General features: G+C 40.3%; 1 protein-coding gene across 1 annotated transcript in view; it reads left to right on the top strand.

Annotated features, from left to right (window-relative positions):
- Window positions 1–21,359, top strand: part of MALRD1 (MAM and LDL receptor class A domain containing 1) — a 238,211-nt gene that overhangs the window by 185,846 nt on the left and 31,006 nt on the right. Inside the window, exons 36-37 of the mRNA XM_081881827.1 lie at window positions 4,964–5,089; window positions 6,684–6,747. Of these exons, the coding sequence (XP_081737953.1) occupies window positions 4,964–5,089; window positions 6,684–6,747 (190 nt within the window). The remainder of the gene's footprint in view (window positions 1–4,963; window positions 5,090–6,683; window positions 6,748–21,359) is intronic.

Raw genomic sequence — 21,359 nt, 5'->3', positions numbered from 1 at the left:
CATTAACTGCAAAGCAAGAAATGCAACTTAAGTATAAACATTAAAACAGCCAGAGAATTCTAGAGTTACAGTTAAGTCCTTGCCAATATCTTAACTATATGCAGAGAATAAAAGCTGCTCAGACCTCATTCCTGAGCAGTCCCTCGTTCTGAATAGTCACATATGCCGGACTCAGATGCCTAACCCTTACCAACAATTGACATAAAGGAGGATGTTTCTGCACACAGAATAACTGTATCAGGTGATAGATTGCTGAGAAACTTGTAGCAATTTGGATCTGTCTGTGACAAACTTTCCTTGAGTATCCATAAAAACAACAAAAATAGCCAAAGTCTCCTTCTAGGTTTGAGCATTCCTGTAAATACTTAGGGTAAAACTGTACACAGTTCCCTACAGGATTGTCTTTGTGGTTACTGAGGCCATCTGATTATTTCAGAAACCTACCCTACCCCTATATAAATGTTTGGTGTCCTTAGAAGGTTGTTGGTGCCATCGCTGAGTGCTGCCTAGCTGATGTCAGGGCCTTCTCAGTACTGGTCCCCCACTTACTGAATGCACCTCCTGGTGAGGTGCATCTGCTCCCCTCGTTATTTTTTTAATATAATGTTGTTGTTTTTAATTTGTAGTAAAGTAATATCGATCAAGTCCAACAAAACATGTAGAGTGTTACATGTCTATATCAATTGCATGTGAAAAGAAAAGTTGAGTGGGGACATAGTAAAATAACTAAATTATTAAGTGCATTGTGAAGGCTTCAGCTATCTGTTACATAATCTCTCCTTAAGACTGAGTGGCTGGATGTCTTACATTAACATCATTTCTACTTACATAGTTGATATACGGAGACCATAACTTATCAAAATGATTGTGTTTAGTTTGACTTCTTACAACCCTTCTGTGTTGCATTAGTGCTTGGAAAGAGTCAAATCCCAAACTTTCCCTTGCTATCCCTTCAGAGTTTGTCCCCATTTAGGTGGAATTTTAAAATATTCCTGTACAGTGGTACCTCAGGTTACATATGCTTCAAGTTACATATGCTTCAGGTTACAGACTCCGCTAACCCAGAAATAGTGCTTCAGGTTAAGAACTTTGCTTCAGGATGAGAACAGAAATCGTGCTCTGGTGGCACGGCAGCAGCAGGAGGCCCCATTAGCTAAAGTGGTGCTTCAGGTTAAGAACAGTTTCAGGTTAAGTACGGACTTCCGGAACGAATTAAGTACTTAACCTGAGGTACCACTGTATTTGGCTGCTGAAATATATTGCTTGTAATTGTGATACTATTTGGTTTTTATTTTTATAATTAAATGCTGAAATAATTTTCATTTTTCTGTTGTGTGCATTATGCTTTTCATTCTCACCATACTTCCATTTTACACACACACTACAAGAATGTTTTGCTTGTTTGGATAGTGTTTAGTGATCATGGATGAGGAACTGATTCTTTTAGGAGCATACTTACTTTTAAAGAAGCATAATGTTTAATATTTTAAATGCTATAGTATTATTCTAAAAATTGTCTCATATGCAGAATCAATATGGATTAAAGATCTTAATCACAGCTAAATAAAGGATTTTTTATGGAGATTACACAAAGTGAAAAGGGGGAATCATAAATGTAAACAACAATAAAAATACAATAAAAATATTTAAGAACAATTATGAACAATTAAAACTGTCACATACTCTCAGTTAATAATTCCATAATTCCACTCTGGAAGTTCACAAATTAAGGCAGTCAAAATCATTGGCAAAAATATGTCCCACAGTGGGTTTGCACCACTGTTTTTTCTTGCTTCAAAATGATTTTTGAATACTTCTGAAATCGTACCTCAGCACTAATGAATCTGATCAGTTCATATTAACCAAACTAACTGAAAAAAACTAACTAAAAATCAAGTAGTCCTCATAAATTGAGCTAATTGAACTAATCCTACTGAAAGGTGAACTCTCCAAACTAATCAAAGTCAAAATAATTAATTCATTAAATCTTATTGTTTGCTGCTAAAATGCTGAGTTCAGTCAAGCTAAGGGATATTTGATTTACCTCTGTGTGGGATCTGTCTGAAACTCTGAGATGTGACATTATGGGGTGATACAAGTTGTGGTCAGAAGGTTCAAAGATTATGTAGTCACAAAGTTCATGTTCAGTAATTATCTGCTGTAAATTCAGATTGCTAGATCCGTCAAATGGGACATACTATCTGCTATTTTGAATAGTTTTTTTCTGCTCTGTGTTCAAAATTTGAATCACATGAAATACCTTGAGATACCTGTCTCTAATGTGGCTCTCGGTGTCATTTGGTGAATTTACGGTGATTTCAGAAGAAGAAGAGTTTGGATTTGATATCCCGCCTTTCACTCCCTTTTAAGGAGTCTCAAAGCGGCTCACATTCTCCTTTCCCTTCCTCCCCCACAACAAACACTCTGTGAGGTGAGTGGGGCTGAGAGACTTCAAAGAAGTGTGACTGGCCCAAGGTCACCCAGCAGCTGCATGTGGAGGAGCGGAGACGTGAACCCGGTTCCCCAGATTACGTGACTACCGCTCCTAACCACTACACCACACTGGCTCTCACTGTATTTTCCACACTGGATTTCACTGTAGTTATTCTTGAATTAACACAGTTGCCCTCAACCACCCAGCCATTCCTTGTGGGTATGAAAGCCCCGAAACACAAGCAGGACTCTCTGCCTATTCATAGTTGCCCAGCACTTGCCTATAGTAATGCTATTGCATTCGTATGTAATAATACGATTAAAGAGATTGTATTGTTGCTGAAGTGGGCAAAGGCCATTGTTATTTGCTGATGCAGCTACTTTCAGAATTTGTTAGTAATGCCCTGGCTTTGAATGGATAAATGATATCAGGCCTTTGTAGCTGTGCATACATTTGTCATTTCCTTGGTTTTAAAAAAATTATTATCCCATTCTTAGACCAATTCTGCTGAATGTGAAATTAGTCAACCAACAATGCCATTGGGGTGGGAAGAAATCTGTCCATAGTCTCTTAAACAATGATACTGAAAAATAATAATCTCAGACAATACTACAGAACATTTCATTAGTTATAGTAGCTCTAATGACAGAACGCTGTTAGTTTCTGGAAGACTAAGCACAGGCATTCGGGTCACATCCTGTTGATCAGTGATCCCATCATGAATTAGTTGGAGGCTTATGCATTTCCTCCAAGATTATCCCTTTAGAGTTCTTTGACGTTAGATGATCTTAGAGATTATAGTGGAATGCTGCAGCATGGCAGTATACAGCTTTAGGGGGGGAAACAGGATAGATTTGATATTTTTATGCTTGCAAGCACAGTGTTTTTTAATTTTTGCAACACAAAATAGAACATTTTAGAATATTTGGTGATTTATTGGTACTGGGATAAATACTCTCTTGCATGGAGACAATGTGTAATTATTTTCATCTAGCTGAATAGTTACAATATTAAGTTAAATAAAATAATCTCTGGCATACAGCATACACATCTCTGGTCCTGAAATGCAAGTTATATTCTTGTTCCTTTTTTGAACAGTGTGATTAATTTTGTATATTGAAAAAGCGGAGCATACAGTACCTACAAAATAAAACAGACAGATCTCTTGCCAGTCACCATCGAGGTTTCAGGGCCTACCAAGTACCATACAACCGCAAGCTAGAGCCATGGGAGAGAGGGAGCGAGAGAGAGCTCACCAGTGTGTTGTACTGGTTAGAGTGTTGGATTAGGGCCTGGGAGACCAGGGTCTGAACTCCTACTTGGCCATGAAGGTCACTGGGTGACTTTGAGCCAATCACTGCCTCTCAGCCAAACCTACCTCACAGGGTGTACAAATGCATATTTATTGCATTGTGGATGAAACATCAAGCAACAATTTGCATATGTGAAACAACCATCACATTTTAAATTTAATTTAATTTATTAATTTTGTTAGTCATGTTATCCTTCCCAAGGCAACCCAAAGAGCCAAACATTTTTAAAAAACAAAAAACCAAGGGGGGAAAGAAATACATTAAAAACATCTCGCCCACTTCTAAAAGGCCCAAGATAGTTAAAGGCCAATGGCCTAGGTATGGAGGAAAGTTTTTGCCTGGCAACTAAAGATATATAATGCTGGCACCAGCCAGCCTCCCTGGGGAGAGCATTCCGCAAACGGGGAGCCACCACACATGCCATACAATATGCAGAGATGTTTCAAACCATGTCATACTTTTCAATGGAGTCAGTTCAGACAGTCTACTGGGTCATCAACTGCTGAGCGGTCAAACTGTGTACATTCATTGTACAGAATGACCTTAAGGGCTAGTATTTGAAGCATCTCCACTGGAAAGATAAACACTTCTGGAGCATCTGTTGAGAATTCTTGTACACACAGTCACATGACACATATTTTGAGAGTGTTGAGCATATGTCACATGCTCTGTCAAGTATTATTTATCTATTATTCTTGTAATAATATACAAACACACCCACACATACTGATAATTTATATACTTTCCATTGGGGGGGGGAACCCCAAGGTGTTTCATATATAAATAAAATAACACAATATCACCAGCTCAATAAAACAAAATTCAAAAATCAATCACAGTAAAGTGGGAATGCTGAGAACCAATATTAAAGATAGGGAAGTGCCTGGCTAAACAGGTACATTTTCAGTTGTCGTCAGAAATATTCCATAGACAGAGCATGCCTGGATCTCCACGGGGAAATTAGAGAACACAATGGAGCATAGGAATGAAATTAAACTCCTGCACATATCCAGAACCAAGCAGTTTAGAACTTTATAGATTAAAAATAACAATATGGATTTAAAGGGGCTGCCACAAAGATGACTAGAAACCAGAACAGACCCTATAACATTTCTGTAAGGTTAAAGTGAATAACCAGCTATTTGTCTTGTTGCCATGTTGTATCACTAAATAACAAGGCTCTCTAACCATCTTGTTTGTTTCTCCTTTCATTTAGCTATTAAAGATTGCTTCAATGGATCTTTGTTGTGTCCATCGACTAATAGCTGTATTCCAGTTTCTCGGCGATGCGATGGCATTGTAGATTGCATTGATTTTGCTCCTGATGAGTCTAGCTGTTCAGGTAGTCTGCCAATTTTTTAGTCAAAATTTCATTCACAATAAACAGGCAGGATTCTTTAGCCTACAGAAAACCACTCACATGAGTGGTTGATGAAGCGGGCTGCGTTCCCAGGCATGGTGGAGTCCACCACCCCAGAGTCACTGATGTGGAAAATCATGAAGGATTCACTGCAATGAAATGTTTTTGAATTTATCTTGGAGAACGCTTGTGTGCATTTTGAGTGTGTAACTGTGTTTAGACATATTTGAGAGAGAAAATTCATGCTGTACCAAAACTAAACGCAATAAAGGCGGTGAAATTGTCCGAGATTAGAGTTGCCAGGTTGAAACTCATAAACTCCCCTGTACCACAAAGCAGCTGTGGCTTCTCTCTCCCATGTTTTCCAGCTCCTTTCTTCTCTCCATCTCCTTTGTTTGCTATAGCAAGCTACACAGTAGGTACAGTGGTACCTTGGGTTACAGACGCTTCAGGTTACAAACTCCGCTAACCCAGAAATAGTACCTCGGGTTAAGAACTTTGCTTCAGGATGAGAACAGAAATCGCGTGGCGGCAGCGGGAGGCCCCATTAGCTAAAGTGGTACCTCAGGTTAAAAACAGTTTCAGGTTAAGAATGGACCTCCAGAACGAATTAAGTTCTTAATCCGAGGTACCACTGTACAAGAAAAACAAGGAAGGAGGAGTGATCAAAGAAAGAGGGGGTTTTTTTAAGCCTGTAGCTTCCTTAATCTACCAGTTCAGTGCTAGAGTCAAAGTAAGGGTGAGTTTTTGGTTTGCAAGCTGACAACCCTAATGAGTAATGTTAAATAGGCATAGATATTTGAAACTTAAAATAGAAAACAGGGTCGGCATCAGAGGTCAGCATCACTGGGCACCAGGCAAGGCCTATGCTGCAATTTCTCTCTGGCGCAGAAAGAAAGCAGCAGTAAACCGTGGAAGTGAGCAGGAGAAACTGCCACTGCCACTGCTGGCTCGCTCATTTCCCATTTCTTCATGGGCCATTGTGTGTATTGGGTCCAGAGGCAGAAATAAGCACCTGCAGGAAGGGCAAGGGGGTGGGGGAGTTCCGTTGAGGGACTTTTGCTCAAGGACCTCTCAAAACCCAGAGCTAGCACCGATAGAAAAGTAGGATTTGCCTCAGTAAACCAGTCAATATCACCTTCTACATTGTATAGTAGAGTTCTGTGTCTAAAACTGAATAGGCTTCTTATGGTAACATAGAAATATTGTGTGATCCAGCCATTTAGTACTGTTGAAGTCAGCTGGACCATGCCCTTTATAAATTAAGAAAGTCATGTGTTTAATTCTCCCATTGAAATAAATGGGGCTTGACTTTGACAATACAGTGCATTTAGTACTACTGTATGTATGTATTGAAATATGTAAGCTAAGTTGTATAGGCAAAACAGGGTGTGGATGTGGATTTGGGGTGTGTGTGGATTTTTTTAAAAGTATAAAATATATGCTTACCTCAAGTAGTTATGGAATATTATCCTTTAGATGGTAAATCTTCTAACTGTATATTGTCTAATGAATATGTCCAACGTTTTGCATATGTCAAGAACTTTTTTTTGTAACTTATTTTCCCACCCTCCAGATTGTCCCGAGGCATATTGCAAAAATGGAGGAACATGCAGTAAGGAACCTGTTCCCATCTGCCAGTAAGTTTTGCTTCTGTTTTCTTTTTCAGTACATTTATTTCAAGGTCAATGGGATTGGCCAGCCATCCCTCTCCTTGCTGATGAAATTATGTCCAATGTTCCTAGGCTCTGTTTTCCTTCCTTCAGAACAATATTCATGCTGTCATACTGCCTTAGTCCTAGGCAGATATGAAAAGGATGTTATGGTACAGTATGTTTGGGGGGAAAGTAAGAGGCAGGCAGGAGTGGTGCCAAAGGAGGAACAACACTTCTGGGGTCAGTAGTTTTCTTGTCCAGGGCTCAAAAAAATCTCCAGGCCCTAAGGGATTTATTTTACTTCTTTCAGAGAGAATAGACCCAGTGTTCTGCAGCTGTGAGAAAGATGAATTCCATGCGAGGGATTATTAAGAAAGGAACTGAAAATAAAGCTGTCAATATCATAATGCCATTTTACAAATCTATGGTGTGACTGCATGTGGAATACTGTTTGCATTTCCTGTTGCTTCACCTCAAAAAGGATTTTGTAGAGCTGGAAAACGGCCAGAAAGGGCCAGCAAAATAATCAAGGGGATGGAGCAATGCCCTGTACAGAAAGGTTGCAACTTTGGGGGCTTCTTAGTTCAGAGAACAGGCGAGTAGAAGGAGACATATTAGAGGTGTATAAAATTATGCCTGGGTATGGACAAAGGACACGGGTGGTGCTGTGGGTTAAACCACAGAGCCTAGGACTTCCCAATCAGAAGGTTGGCGGTTCAAATCCCCATGACGGGGTGAGCTCCCGTTGCTCGGTCCCTGCTCCTGCCAACCTAGCAGTTTGAAAGCACCCCAAAGTGCAAGTAGATAAATAGGTACCACTCCGGCGGGAAGGTAAACGGCGTTTCCGTGCGCTGCTCTGGTTCACCAGAAGCAGCTTAGTCATGCTGGCCACATGACCCGGAAGCTGTACGCCAGCTCACTCGGCCAATAAAGCAAGATGAGCGCTGCAACCCCAGAGTCGGTCACGACTAGACCTAATGGTCAGGGGTCCCTTTACCTTTACCTACGGACAAAGTAGATAGAGAAAAGCCCCCCCCCTTTTCTTTAGGAGGCAGTATGCCTCTGAATTCCAATTCATAGAATCATAGAATTGTAGTGTTGGAAGGGACCCAACATGCAGTCCCCCACCCAATTTGAAACCATACTGGAACCTGCTTGTCTTTGCAAATGTGCTTGCATTTTTATTGCTGCACCACTGGAAACCATAAGAGGGGGAAATGCTCTTGTGCTCTGGTCCTGCTTTCAGGTTTCCCATAGATGTCTGCTTGGTCACCATGAGAACAAGATGCTGGACTAGATGGGACGTTCAGCCTGATCCAGCAGGAACTTCTTATTTTTGTAGACAAGTAGCAATAAGCCTGACCCCTTGTCCCAGCCATGTTTTTGGCCTTGGATAAGTCATAGGGCAGGGCATTCTCTCCCTGATTTTAACAAGTGGGCAGGCTGTTATGGGAGGAGGTGATCTCTTGGGACCTACTGTTGCCATTCAAATCAAAAAGCAGAAATGGTCAAGTGCAGGATCATTATACTAGTACTGTGTTACATGTCAAAGTGTGGAACTGGTGCAGCAAAATGCTGCCCTGGTGCAGAGATTTGACACAAGGCAACAGTGTTGGTGCAAGTGCAAGTCAGATATGGCAGAGATGAGCGAAATGAAATGTCACCTTTGCCTCCATATGTTGTTGAAGTCTAACTCTCACAAGCCTCAGGGATGATGGCAGTTGTAGTCTGAAGGGCCCACATCCCTGTTCTAAACAGATAGTATACTATAGTACAAAATGTATGTGAGCAAATATTTTCAGTGATCTGTTGTGTAGAAAAAAGTTCTAATTAATATTAATATCACACGTTTAAATGGTAGGAACTTTTGTTTAGAAAATATTTGAAGAACAAATGGGAAATGGTTTAACTGAAGGATTAAAATGGTACTTTGTCTTTATGTTACTCATCAGAAATTCAAATTGCCTTGATTTAATGAGTCCACCCTGTTTGAGTTTCAAGTTAGGGAATTAAGAGCAGATGGAAGATCTGGAAAGGCAGCCAGTACTTATGTGTGACTTTTTGAGGGTGGTGCATAATTATAAACGTTTTATGAAGGCAACCATGTGAGGATCCATAATACTTTTCCTTTTCTCCTGCTACCACTTCCAAAATTAGGCCAGCATGAATGCCATTCAAAGTTGAATTTTCTTGGCTTGATTACAAACCTGAATGAGGTTAAAATGTCAATTCACAAGAATACATGAGGAGAAAGCCAGCACAAATATTGATGGGAAATGTGTTTCTAACTTCAGCGCCAGATACTTTGTGCAGAAGCAGATCTATAATTTATTCTTTCTTATTGCTTTTTACATTCAGAAACTCTACATGGATGCAAGATGTTTGTTTACTACTTAGGTATTCATCAGTTTCTACTGTTGTGTCTCACCTGAAATCATAATACCGCACTTAATATTATAACCGTATTTACATCAAAAAGTGTCTGGTACAGACAGCAACTATTTTGCACAGTGGTTCCATTCCTGGCCCCCAAACACATCTGTGGATCATGCATAAGCCTGCTATGCCCCGTTATGCTGTGTTACACCCTTGCCACCATTCCGCTGTGTTCTGCCCTCATTGCTCCCTTTTCCAGTTCCAAAAGGACACGCGTGTCAGCGGTTGCACGTCAGTTGGACACGCCTAAAATGGTTGCCGCCTGTGTAGGTACCACTGTGGCAGGAAGGTAAACGGCATTTCCTTGTGCTCTGGCTTCCGTCACGGTGTTCTGTTGCACCAGAAGCATTTTCGTATGCTGGCCACATCACCTGGAAAGCTGTCTGTGGACAAATGCTTGCTCCCTTGACCTGAAAGCAAGATGAGTGCTGCAACCCCATAGTCACCTTTGACTGGACTTAACCATCCAGGGGTCCTTTACCTATATATAAGTAAATTATAAGAAAAAAGTTAAACTGTTCATACTCAATAGTTTCTTTTAATCTGGTTTTAATAAATAATTTCCCTGTATTTTAAAATCTTTTAAAAGAATGTTTCCCTACAGCTTTTAGGTTATTGGGGAAAAAAGTCAGTTGAGCATTTGTTTAAATTAAATTACCTTTGTTGTTGCTGCTGCAGAGTGACTTCCCCCCAATACTCCACGGGCCATTGGGCCATGCTGGGGAGCATGTTGCCTCACCACTCCTGGAAATGGGAGGGGGGGTTCCCAAGGGACATAAGGACCTCAGTCTAACCTACTTCGCAGGGCCATTGTGGGTGGGGAAACAAAATTTACTTTTACACTTTGAGGCCTTTGGAGTTTGGAGGATAGAAGTGGGATGGATGGACTGAGAAAAATAGATACTTTCACAAACGACCCTGCACAGACAAATACCCAGCACAGATTATACACCTCTAGGAATTAAATAATGTGAGAAGCTGTCCTTGCAGAACTATGTACCTGTCACTTTGGTCAATTTGTTAATCCCAGTGAAATCAGTAGGATGTACTTCTAATAATGTCTTCAGTATCAGGGCATTAGACTGTGATACAATAAAATCGCACTCAGTTGTAGATATGTGCCATAACTTTTAACAGGTGGGATGAGACACCCCTGGTGTTAAATATCAGTGCCATTTATTTTATGGGACACTAAAGTAGGGTGAATACTAAGCAGCAACTACCCATGAAATACATTTTTAGCAGTCATTCCATATAATCACAATTTTCAAAAATGCACAGAAGGTTCATTGAATGAATGCAAATAATGATTAAACTTTGAGAAGGCAGCAGTCTTCTCTCAGACCTATGACTAACAGAAAAGCAGGCTACATTTCTTGAGTAAATTTTGAGCTTTGAACGTATTTACTCAAATCTGCTTATTTGAGTGGATTTTTAAAGAAAATTTAATTGGTAGTGGAAAAAGTCAATAACGGTTTCTAAAATGTGATCCTTCTCATGAATACTCCTGCCATTAGAGCTTTGAAGTTTCGAATTGGGTTGCTTCATCCTCCTATCGTATTTATTTATGTTCCCATTCCTAGCTCATCCCATTCCTAGGTCTTAGAGGCTGTTTACAAATATGAAATATGTTTCTCAACATCTAGTGTCCTAAGGTAAAGAGTGTAACAATTCATTCAAAATAATCCAACTCCATTTTCTTCCTAAACTCCATCTTTTTCTGAGCCAACAACAATTCAAGGTCATGTTTTTCTGTAACTTTAGAAAAGAGGAAATAGCTTTGTGTTGAATAGTGCCATAGGAGCGGGACTGTTATTGCTTTGAAGATCTCTCAGATGACCGCTCTCTTCGGGGTGGCATTTTTTCTGGAAGGCCAGTGACCAGATTTAGCCTATCAGTCATCCCAGAGCCAGCACTGTGACCCACATAGTTACCACCTTCCAGCACAGTTGATAGCTGGGTCATTTCCTCTTTACAAAGAAGTACAAAACTTTTTTTCTGAAGTAGTTTCAAAGTCAAGCCCAGCCACTGATGAAAGCGATATGCATCTTTTCTTAAAGGATTTTTGAAGCTGGGAGAGGCGTTCACCCCTGCTCGGAGAGTAACCATAGCAGCACGTTCTAAATATTTCCTTAGGCGCTCTTGCTTGTATTTTATCAGCCCTGTCGGATTATGCGGTATCAGAGCCGGAGATATTTTTAGCATCTGATCCAAATAATTGAATTCTTAATGCAAAAGTAGTGCAAGCCTGTTCGACAAGGAAAGGAAATCATTAGAGAACAGGGAAAGTGAGAGTGATTCGAAAGCCTTGGAAGATGACTGAGCGAGAATTCATCTTGCAGGGCTGAGGTTTGCAAATCCCTTTACAGGACTCTGGGGTAGGCTGCATCAGTACTTGGGATGCTGAAAGCATACTGTGGGTTGTCTGATAAATGCCCAGCATTTTCGCTTGGATTCCCACAATTTCAAGTTGTATCCAATGAGGCAAAAACACAGGCCTGTTTATAAGGCAGGATGCTTCTCCTGAAAGAAGGCAGGTGACTGCAAACAATGGAAAGAACCAGGATGAGGGCCTAAATATACACCTTTGCATCCAAAGTGGTCATTAGATCTTGCAAAAGTTCTTCTCCCATGATGATTTACATCCTCTCTCAATACAATTAAGGTTTGGGTCAATGAGGCTTAGGAAGAAAATAGATCTTCACAGGGCACAGATTGCTCTTAGGAGTATTGGCTTTATTGCAAAGGTTAACCAACGTTCTAGGAAAAATTGTTTTCTTTGAAAGAAAAATTACAGAAGATGTGGAAGAGGCTGTTTTGTGGGAGGAGAAGGGTAACTCTCCTTGTAAAGGAGAAGGCTGATTGATTATTCAGTATTATTTCTTCTGTGCAATTACAGGAGATTGTGGAAGTAGGTTTTTAAAAAATACTCGGAATCATGCAATGGTGGCAAAAAAGTCAAAGATATTTTTCATTTTGCATGCAAGGGAGAGAAAAAATCCCAAACAGTTTTTTTTAATGCATTTGGGACTAATATTAAAAATGGCAATCAGACAAGAGATCAGTTGCAGACAATATTAATTTTAAATAAGTTTTCCTTATGTTTTGACCTAATGTTTGTTTTTCAGCCAGTTTTCTATCAAACATGTGTGCCAGTAGGAACACAAGAACTGTTGAATATTATCAAAATAAGCCCATGAACAATGAAATCTTCTGTACTAGCTGGATGGTTCTTGTTGATTTTAATGGCTGCTAATACAGCCATACCAGTACGCTACAGCAGCTCAGCCAGAAAAGGTCAAGTGCAGAACCACCAGGCTGTCCACTGCTGGGTTCAGGGTTGAGCTTACCTTCTCAGTGCAAGGTGGCCATGAATGGTGTGGGTTTTTTCCTCTTTCCATTAACTATTTCTCCAGTGCTCTGCCTCCTTCCTCACACTTCCTGAACCAAAAAGCCTCATAGGTGGAGTTACCCCACAGCTTATCCCCTAGGCTTTAACTGAAGCATGAGAACCCACTAAGGCTGGCTACCGAGCACCTCCTGAGATCAATGCACTCACTGGTTGTGTTTTTAGGGGGAATTCTTCCTTTCTTACCCTTAAAAAAGCACATTTCTGTGTTCATTTCTTTGAATGTAAAAAGACTTTACTTTTAAGAAATAACAATGAACAGCTGTTGGGAGCATGGCAGACAATCTCCCCAGCTTCTTGCGCTTACAAGTCCCACTGAAGTGCCCTTGGGTTCACAAGAAGTATGGGGAGCTAGGAAGGATAGAGACTTACAGAAAAACAGAAAGGTGATTTATAGAATTAAAGAAGGGGTGTTTCCAAGAATCCACAACCACCTCAAAGTAAGGTAAGCACACCCAAAACTCTGAGTGTGCTATGAGAATTTCAATGAAATTTTCTCTCCCTTTATAATTTTTGAATACCATTTCTTATTAATTGATGGAGAATATTAAACACACACACAGAGGGAGGGAGGGAGGGAGGGAGGGAGAGAGAGAGAGAGAGAGAGAGAGGAAGAAGAAGAAGAAGAAGAAGAAGAAGAAGAAGAAGAAGAAGAAGAAGAAGAAGAAATGACTCATTTTCATTGATGCAACCTCCATATGAAAGAAAATCTGTGGAGGTCGCACATATGGTGCAGATCAGTGAAATTTGCCCACTAAGTGCTACCTAGGAAAACTTGGGTACACTTTAATCTCATTGTAATCAATGGCTCTCATGCTGTTTAATGTTCTTCAGAACCAACTAGGTTTCATGGGACTTAAGCTTGCTTACCTTATCTTGATTATTCCTAGTGGTTGGAGGTTTGTTGTAGTGATTATATTTGATAGAAAGCATTAAAGGCTTTCTGTGGACTCCAGAGTATTTAGCTTTCTGATATGGCTGTATAATATTCCAAAACGTGATTTCCACCAAATCTATACCTGTACAAATTCTAGAAAATCTCATATTTATTTGTTTTTAAGTGAAGTTTAGGGTTGTTGAGCCCAAACTACTTAGCTGGGTTTTCACATAGAACAAATGCAAGTCTGTGAGTTGAGTAACCTTATGTAAAACAAGCAAATCCCCAAATGTTTGTCTTTTATGCAGTTAATACAAAATACAGTACTACAGTACTAAAGCTTTCCTTGCTGCTCAGTTCGATTGGCTGCAGCTATATCTTTGAGAAAGTCACTTGCTGTTGGGGGGGGGGAAGAGCGAGGATTTGCACGGAGAGAAAAATGTATTATCATCTGCTCTGTGCTTTAGGGCCCAGTGTCCTGACCTCTGACCAGCCTGTCTGCCCCTATTAGACTCCCTGTTGGTTCAAGAGCTGCAGGCTTCCTTGTGCTCCTCTGATCCTTTTTTTACCATTCTTCCTGCTCAACCAGCATGAGCTCAGATATCTGAGAAATAAACTCTTTATGCCGTTGCTAGGTGGCCAAGGAACTGCCTAACACATGCAAAATCTAGCAAATTAAGTAAAACTTCTTGAACTTTCCCTGCCAGATTATAGTGTTGACAGACTGGTACTGCTCCTTTAATTTTAATTTTTCACACACACCTTTTCTCATTACTAGTTTTTTTTAATGTTTGCCATTGTGCTAATTGGCTACCAGTCTACATTTCTTCTATAAAAGTTGTTGCTATCTATTTATTATTCCCACACAGAGTTTTCTTATATATGAATTTATCACTCATTTTGTTCCATGTTTGTTTGTTTGTTATTTATACCCTAGGCTGAGAGAAATGTATACACAGAATAGTCTACAGATCACATTTTGCTGCTAGGGATTTTTGTTACAAATGTAAATATATATTTGCTGTGTAACAGCAGAAAAATTACGCACCAAGTGGCTGATCACTACATTTGTTCACTGATAACTTGTTCTTATTGTCAAACCAAAGCAGCAGTGGAATTCTAACTTTGTTTTTAGTAAAAACAAAACAAATTCCTTCCAGTAGCACCTTAAAGACCAACTAAGTCAGTTCTTGGTATGAGCTTTCGTGTGCATGCACACTTCTTTGTTTTTAGTAATTACCCAAACCGAATTGCTGTTAAAATTATTTTGTAATGTTCATCTCCTCCCAGCCCGGGACAGACTGCATAATCTTTGTAAGCATCCATCCTTAGACACCCCTTCAAGATAAAGTTTGAAAAATGTGCCAAATTGCAAAATTCAAACAAGATTCATAGTAAGCAATGTAAATATCATTATGCATACTCAGGATTACAGAAAGTTTCTTGTTGAACATAGTGTTATAATGTGCATTGCTGCTCTAGTTCTCTGCTGGCAACTTATAATATAGCAAGAGGTGCAAATGTCAGGCAATACTAAAGGGGTGATAATCATCCCTGACAAGAAAAACCATATACTGCAATGGCTGTTGATGATCTTTCCATTAAAAGTATTTAAATGCTGGGTCATTAACCTGACACATTACTGAATTTTTAAAGCACTTTTGAGTGGAAGTCTCTCTAGTTAAAATCTGTCCAGACATTGTGGATATATACAATATAGTATTGCTGTTACTATATTTCTTTCTTAATTATCAACTTTAAAAAATGTGAGTCAGTTTAATACACCTATTTGAAGTTGGAAACTTGGGTGGGCACAGATATTAGTAGGAACCATTGGCGATTACACAAATCCATGGAGTCCATCAATGGCTATTAATCATACAGGAATGCAGGAAGCTGCCTTATTTCAAGTCAGATCAGGGCTGGGTCTAGACACATCAAAGAAGTGTTTCAGTTAAACACATTGTAAACTCTGTATGAGAAATCGGGTTGGGGAAAACAGGATTCCACAGCGCCATCTGGTGTCACAGTATTATAATGCATCTACAACACATATAAAGCGCTTTTTCTTTGCCAATGTAGCTGAGTCCTAGGACTGGTTCATCTAGCTCAGCATTGTCTACCCTGACTTGCAGTAGCTCTCCAAGATTTCAGATGGGTTTCCTCCAGTCCTACCTTGAGATGCTGGAGAATGAATCTGGGCCCTTCTGCATGCAAAGCATGTGTTCTGCTTCCAAGCCACAGCCCTTGCTCCAGTCATGATCAGCAATCTAATGCAATCTAATGGCTAAGTATTATGTCACTGAATATTACAGAGTACTTCTTACTGTCCTGGTTGTGGTCATTCCTAGTGGTTGGCTGTTATGGGTCACAATTGTGTTCATTCATCATTCAAGAGAGGCAAGCACACTCGCTAGATATTGTACATGACCAAATAGTGGAGATCTTGTGTGGTAAAGCAGACATTAAAGTGTAGTTCCCTGTGTTGTTCCTCCACCCCATTTTTTAAAAGTCTAAAAAAGTCAAAAGAAATCTAATGGGACTTCAAATCTTGATGTAAGTCTGGTGTAGAGGCAGAGGGAGGAGAAGCTGCTTAACCCTTTCCCCCTTTGGTGATACCCATATTTAGGCATTCTGTTACATCTTGAACCCCTAGACATCGACAGTGTGCTAGCCACACACACCAGTCCAATCCTTGATGAGCATTAGAGGCCTTTAAGTAAGTGCATCGGGCTCCATCCATGGGGACAGAAATCCTGATTGAAAGGAGTCATACATGCACACATATGTACTCATGTTCCCTCTCTTCAGACTGACACCAATTACGCATTGACTGGGAAGGTACAGCTAGCATGTGCATCAGCATCTATAGATCAAGGCTAGTCTCTGCAATCTCAGTAGTCCTTCCACACATTTGTTACCCACTGAGTTTGTTTTGTTGGAATCCCTAAACTGGTTTTCTTCCAGAGGAGAAGCAGCTTGGAACATGATTTTGAGTAGAAAAGTGGCCTGAGGACAAGAAGATAGGAATTTCCCCTGCTTATCATTCCTCCATTTAAATTTGCAGCTTCCTGAGGCTGGTTTTTTGAGTGTGGGTGGCTGGCAGGCTTGTGCATCATTTGGCCCTTTATAAAAAAGGTATCTTCCTATGCCCATAGGCCATAAGACCAGTATAAGAAATACATTTGTGACATTGTTTCAGGAATCATGCAATCCAGAACCACTGGCATTTTGGCTTTAACATTAGTGGTTTGTGAACTGCGCACAACATAGTACAAATTCTTTATGTCTCACCAATGGTCATGGAATGTAAATAACTGACATTGCAGCTTGCCTAAACGTAATCCATATTGTACCAACACGCTCCACACAGTTAATGCTTTTAGAATGTATCTTCCATTTCTCTTCAGATTGTTCAGTTGGCAAGAAGGGGAAGTGGTTGTTTAAAAAAAAACACCTCTCACTGGTCTAAGCTCTGTCTGCCTCTCTCTCACACCCCCACCCCCACCCCCAACAAAATACAACCATACAAGGAAAGGGTGGAGTAAAGGTTGTTGGATTAAGAACTGCCCTATTCCATCTACATTTACTTTGGGGGCTGCTGACTAGGAAATGTCACAAGAAAATACAATGTATGCTTAAGTTTTGTGTGTTTAGTTAAGCCATAGTTTTAAGAGCTGGGGAGCTGCTTGCTTTTGCCAAAAAAACCCCACCTAAAAGTAAGCACATCTGCTCTAACTTTAAATGGGGGTGCAAGTTATGCTTTCCTAATCACAAGATATATGACATACCTGTGGTCTCCATGGATTAGTTCCTGGTTCCTAAGCGCTTCAATTCCAGTGAAGTCACTGCCTACAATGCATTGCCTGGGCAAGCCAAGCTTTTGGCAGCCGACTCCTGAAAGAAGGCTGAAGCCCAAACCATAAGAGCCATGTCATCAAACAGTTCAACTTCCTTTTTGCTGTGTGGGTGACCAGAGAAACAGCAATGGGGCTTTTTTGATTGAAACCTCCTGGCTAGCAGCTTAGTTGCAGCAGGCGCATTTACAAAAAGGCACACTAGCAAATAGAAGCAGGAGCTGATGCAGTTTCACTGCTGAGCAAAAATGTTCAAAAGGGAAAGCCCTTTTTTGCAGTAGACCACACTGCTTGAAACATTTGCATCTTCCTCCTCCTCTGTGAGTGGTAGTTGTAAGAAGAGCCCTGCTGGATCATATACCAGTATTCTGTTCTCGTAGTGGCCAACCAGGTGCCTAAGTCCACAAATGAGATATGAGCATGAGAGCACTCTCCCACTCATGATTCTTAGCAACAGGTGTTCAGAGCAGCCTGTCTCTGATGCTGGAGAGAGTTCCCAGACAGCTAGGGATGAGGGAGAAATGTGGTGTTGTTTGTATTTACAGTAAACGAAAATCTACCTAATTGACACTTCTCAAACTAATATGAACTAAACACAATAATCCATTGAAATTTGCACTTCTCCAAATATTGTGATACAGTTCTCCAACCAAGCAATGTATTAGTAGAAAGTTTGCATAAAAATGCACATCTTAGCAATACTAGCACACCAAAATGCATTTTATTAGGGGATATTATGTGCTACAAAACCCTCTCTTACAGTTCCCATGGGCAGCGGTGGTTGTGGCATGGCCATGGCCAATGGCAGGGGATGAATCCTTTGCTGCTGCTAAGACTCATGAGTGGGAGAGTGCTCTCGTGCTCATATCTCATTTGTGGACTTAGGCACCTGGTTGGCCACTGCAAGATGGATGACATGTCTCCTCCACCGACTATGTGGGATGATGGAAAGCACACAAAATTCAAAGTGGTCATTTTTAAATTTAAAAGGCCAAATAATGGGCAAGCTTAGGGGTGGGTCATTCCAGGTGGGCCTGAGTGAAACCTTACCCTGCCTGGCTTCAAACTGGTCTACCACCTGCCTTTTTAAACCAGCTGTACCAAAGAAATGCTTATTGGTTAAAACTGTGCGTGCACACACACACACACACACCGAGAGAGAGAGAAAATTACAATAAAATGATGAAGAATTTTCATGAGGATTTTTTCATTTAAAAGATTCACAAATTGCTGCAGAAATTGCTGGAGAACTTAATTTAAGAGAAATGAGAAATTGGGGAGAACCAAAATTGCCAGGTTTATCCATCCCTACAGTTAACATAACTAATAGTGATTGAAGGAAGCTTGCATTGTTCTTTGGTTTTTTTCCCTGTACTACTTTTCCTAAATGGGATTTATCTGGCTGTTACTGATTGTAAACCCTTCTGAATGTATTTGGCGATATATTTGAAATGTGTTATTAGGCTTGCATACCTGAAGCTTCAAACCACTCACTCATTTTATGCCCAGAGGGAGCTATTGGAAAGCTCTGGACTTTAATCAGCAGAGCTCTCTCTGTTCTTTTGACTCAAAGTTCTCCTTTAAATGTAAAGCAGTACATGATGTAAAGAACCTGTGCTGCTTGTTGTATTAGCTCTAGGTAACAGAAATGAAGGAAAAACAAAACAATCTGGCCTGACTGCCAATTAGACCACTGTTCCTTTGGTTCTGTTGTCCTGGGCTAAATCTTTCCCATGTGGAAGTCCTGGGCCACATAGGATGATTAAGTCTAGTCAAAGGTGACTGTTGGGTGCAGCGCTCGTCTCGCTTCAAGCTGAGGGAGCTAGCATTTGTCCACAGACAGCTTTCTGGGTCATGTGGCCAGTATGACTAAACTGCTTCTGGCACAATGGAACACCGTGACAAAAGCCAGAGCACAAAGAAACACTGTTTACCTTCCCACCACAGCGGTACCTATTTATCTACTTGCACTGGCATGCTTTTGAACTGCTAGGTTGGCAGGAGCTGGGACAGAAGAACAGGAGCTCACCCTGTTGCACGGATTAGAACTGCCAACCTTCTGATTGGCAAGCCCAAGAGGCTCAGCGGTTTAGACCACAGCACCACCCATGTCCCTATGCTAAACAAAGGAAATGTATCGCTCCCAAAAGAGTATAAATGGACACTGAAGACAAATGTAGAAAGGGGGCTGAGGGGCTGCCTCATGATTCTTACAGAATTTTGAGGCCAGTTAAGCCTGGCTTCTTGACAAAGGCAGGTGGTACTTTGGACCAAAGGTGAGAGAAGTTCCATCTTTGATGTAAATCTAGGTAGTTGATGAGAAATTTAGCTAGCAACTGTTTCCACAGCCATGGATATACATTTCCACCATAAAAGAAGTGGCCCATTCCATCCAGTTGGGTTGTTGATGATGATGATGATGATGATGTTTTTAAGGAATAAACTATGGACCAAACTACAGACCAAATGGCAACGCCTTGTGGATCTAATTAGGCCTACACACCACAGGTTCCCCACCACTGCTCTAGATGATGCTTCCAGTATACCTTAAACATTAGTTTAAAACAAACATAAATCAGTTGTGCTTTTGCCTCTTTATTCATTTCTTGAAACTATGCTATGTAGAAATTGAAAAAAGCTGCAGTTTGTGCACATAAGGCAGGATGTAGAAGGAGCTCTACTTATTAAGAGTTCTACATCTTGTTCAGGGGCTTAAGTATATATTGTTTTATGAGATATTGGATTTCATTTTGTACAGTCGGGCAGTAAATTGTCTAAAGAGTGGTTACAAGTGATGAAAGCAAGGTGGATAGTTTGTTGGAATAGTGATAATAATGTACTGTTTGTTGGGGGAATTAGATATAGCATTAGAATAAGGAAGCCTTATAACCCTCACCCTACTTGTTCATATTCTCATAGTATAGGGTTATATTATGATGGGTTCTCTGGGTACAGAATAGTAGCTACGTTTTATCCCCCCCCCCCAAACTTCAAAACCCATTCAAACTATTTTTGCTATTTTGGCTTGAAAGGTTCCATTATGGAAGAAATCCATATGTCAAGAACAGTGATCTTCAGCAGGCCAAGAGATGGGATCTATCTGAAAGCCCAACCAGCAGCATAGAACCCATATTCAGAATCTCATACATAAGGGGATGTTGCCCAGCAATAAACTGATGGAGACTGTCCTTCCAACAAAACAAAATGGTGGTGGTAGCAACACTTCTGAGTCCCAACCAACCCATTGATCATCACTGGCCTAGAAGTGTCAAGGGCACAAAATTTGTTTCAAGTAGAGAGAACACAGCAAACCATTTTTATGGAAGGCATATTGTCAAAGTAGGAAGAGCCTCATTTAAAAAGATATGGATGAAGCTGTAAAACAGAAACTTTATTTACCATAAAGATGTAATAGCTATGGCAATTAAAGAGCCATTTCAAATCCTTGGTATACCTGAAACTCTTGCTTTTAATGACTGACATCTCCATTCTTCTATACTTTGAAAGAAAAATAAAACCAGATGCTAGGCAAAGCCTACTTAAATACATGAGAAGCTCAAGTGGTCATTTGTGATAGGAATATTTCTAAAGCTGTCAAGGAAATAGGTGGTTTAAGAACTGTTTGTAGCAGCAGCTTCATTGATTCCTCAAAGATGGCATACTATTGTTACTTGCAGAGTTCAAGGTAATATCCAGCCAAAAGCTTTCCTATACTACTTTAATGATAAGGGCTTACCCCCAAAGAATCCTGGGAACTGTAATTTGCTAAAGGTTCTGGAAAGTGATAGGTGACCCTTAGCAAATTGCAGTTTTGAGTATTTGTTTAGAGGAGCTATGACTGTTAAAATTGTGTGGGCGTGATTTAAATGTGTGATGTGGGTGTGAAGCAAGTTTTTTTTGGTTCAGCCCTAATTTCAGTTTCATTGAAGTCCAGGTTGCTATGAAGATTTGACAAAAAGTAGAGTGAGTTTCCCTTATTCTAGTCAAATGTTTAAAGAGAGCAGTTCAAACATTGTAT

The sequence above is a fragment of the Podarcis erhardii genome (assembly GCF_964252035.2).
Source record: "Podarcis erhardii genome assembly, chromosome: 12".
NCBI lineage: Eukaryota > Metazoa > Chordata > Lepidosauria > Squamata > Lacertidae > Podarcis > Podarcis erhardii.
Note: the sequence above shows the minus strand (reverse complement) of the source record. Positions and strands in the feature narration are given on the sequence as shown.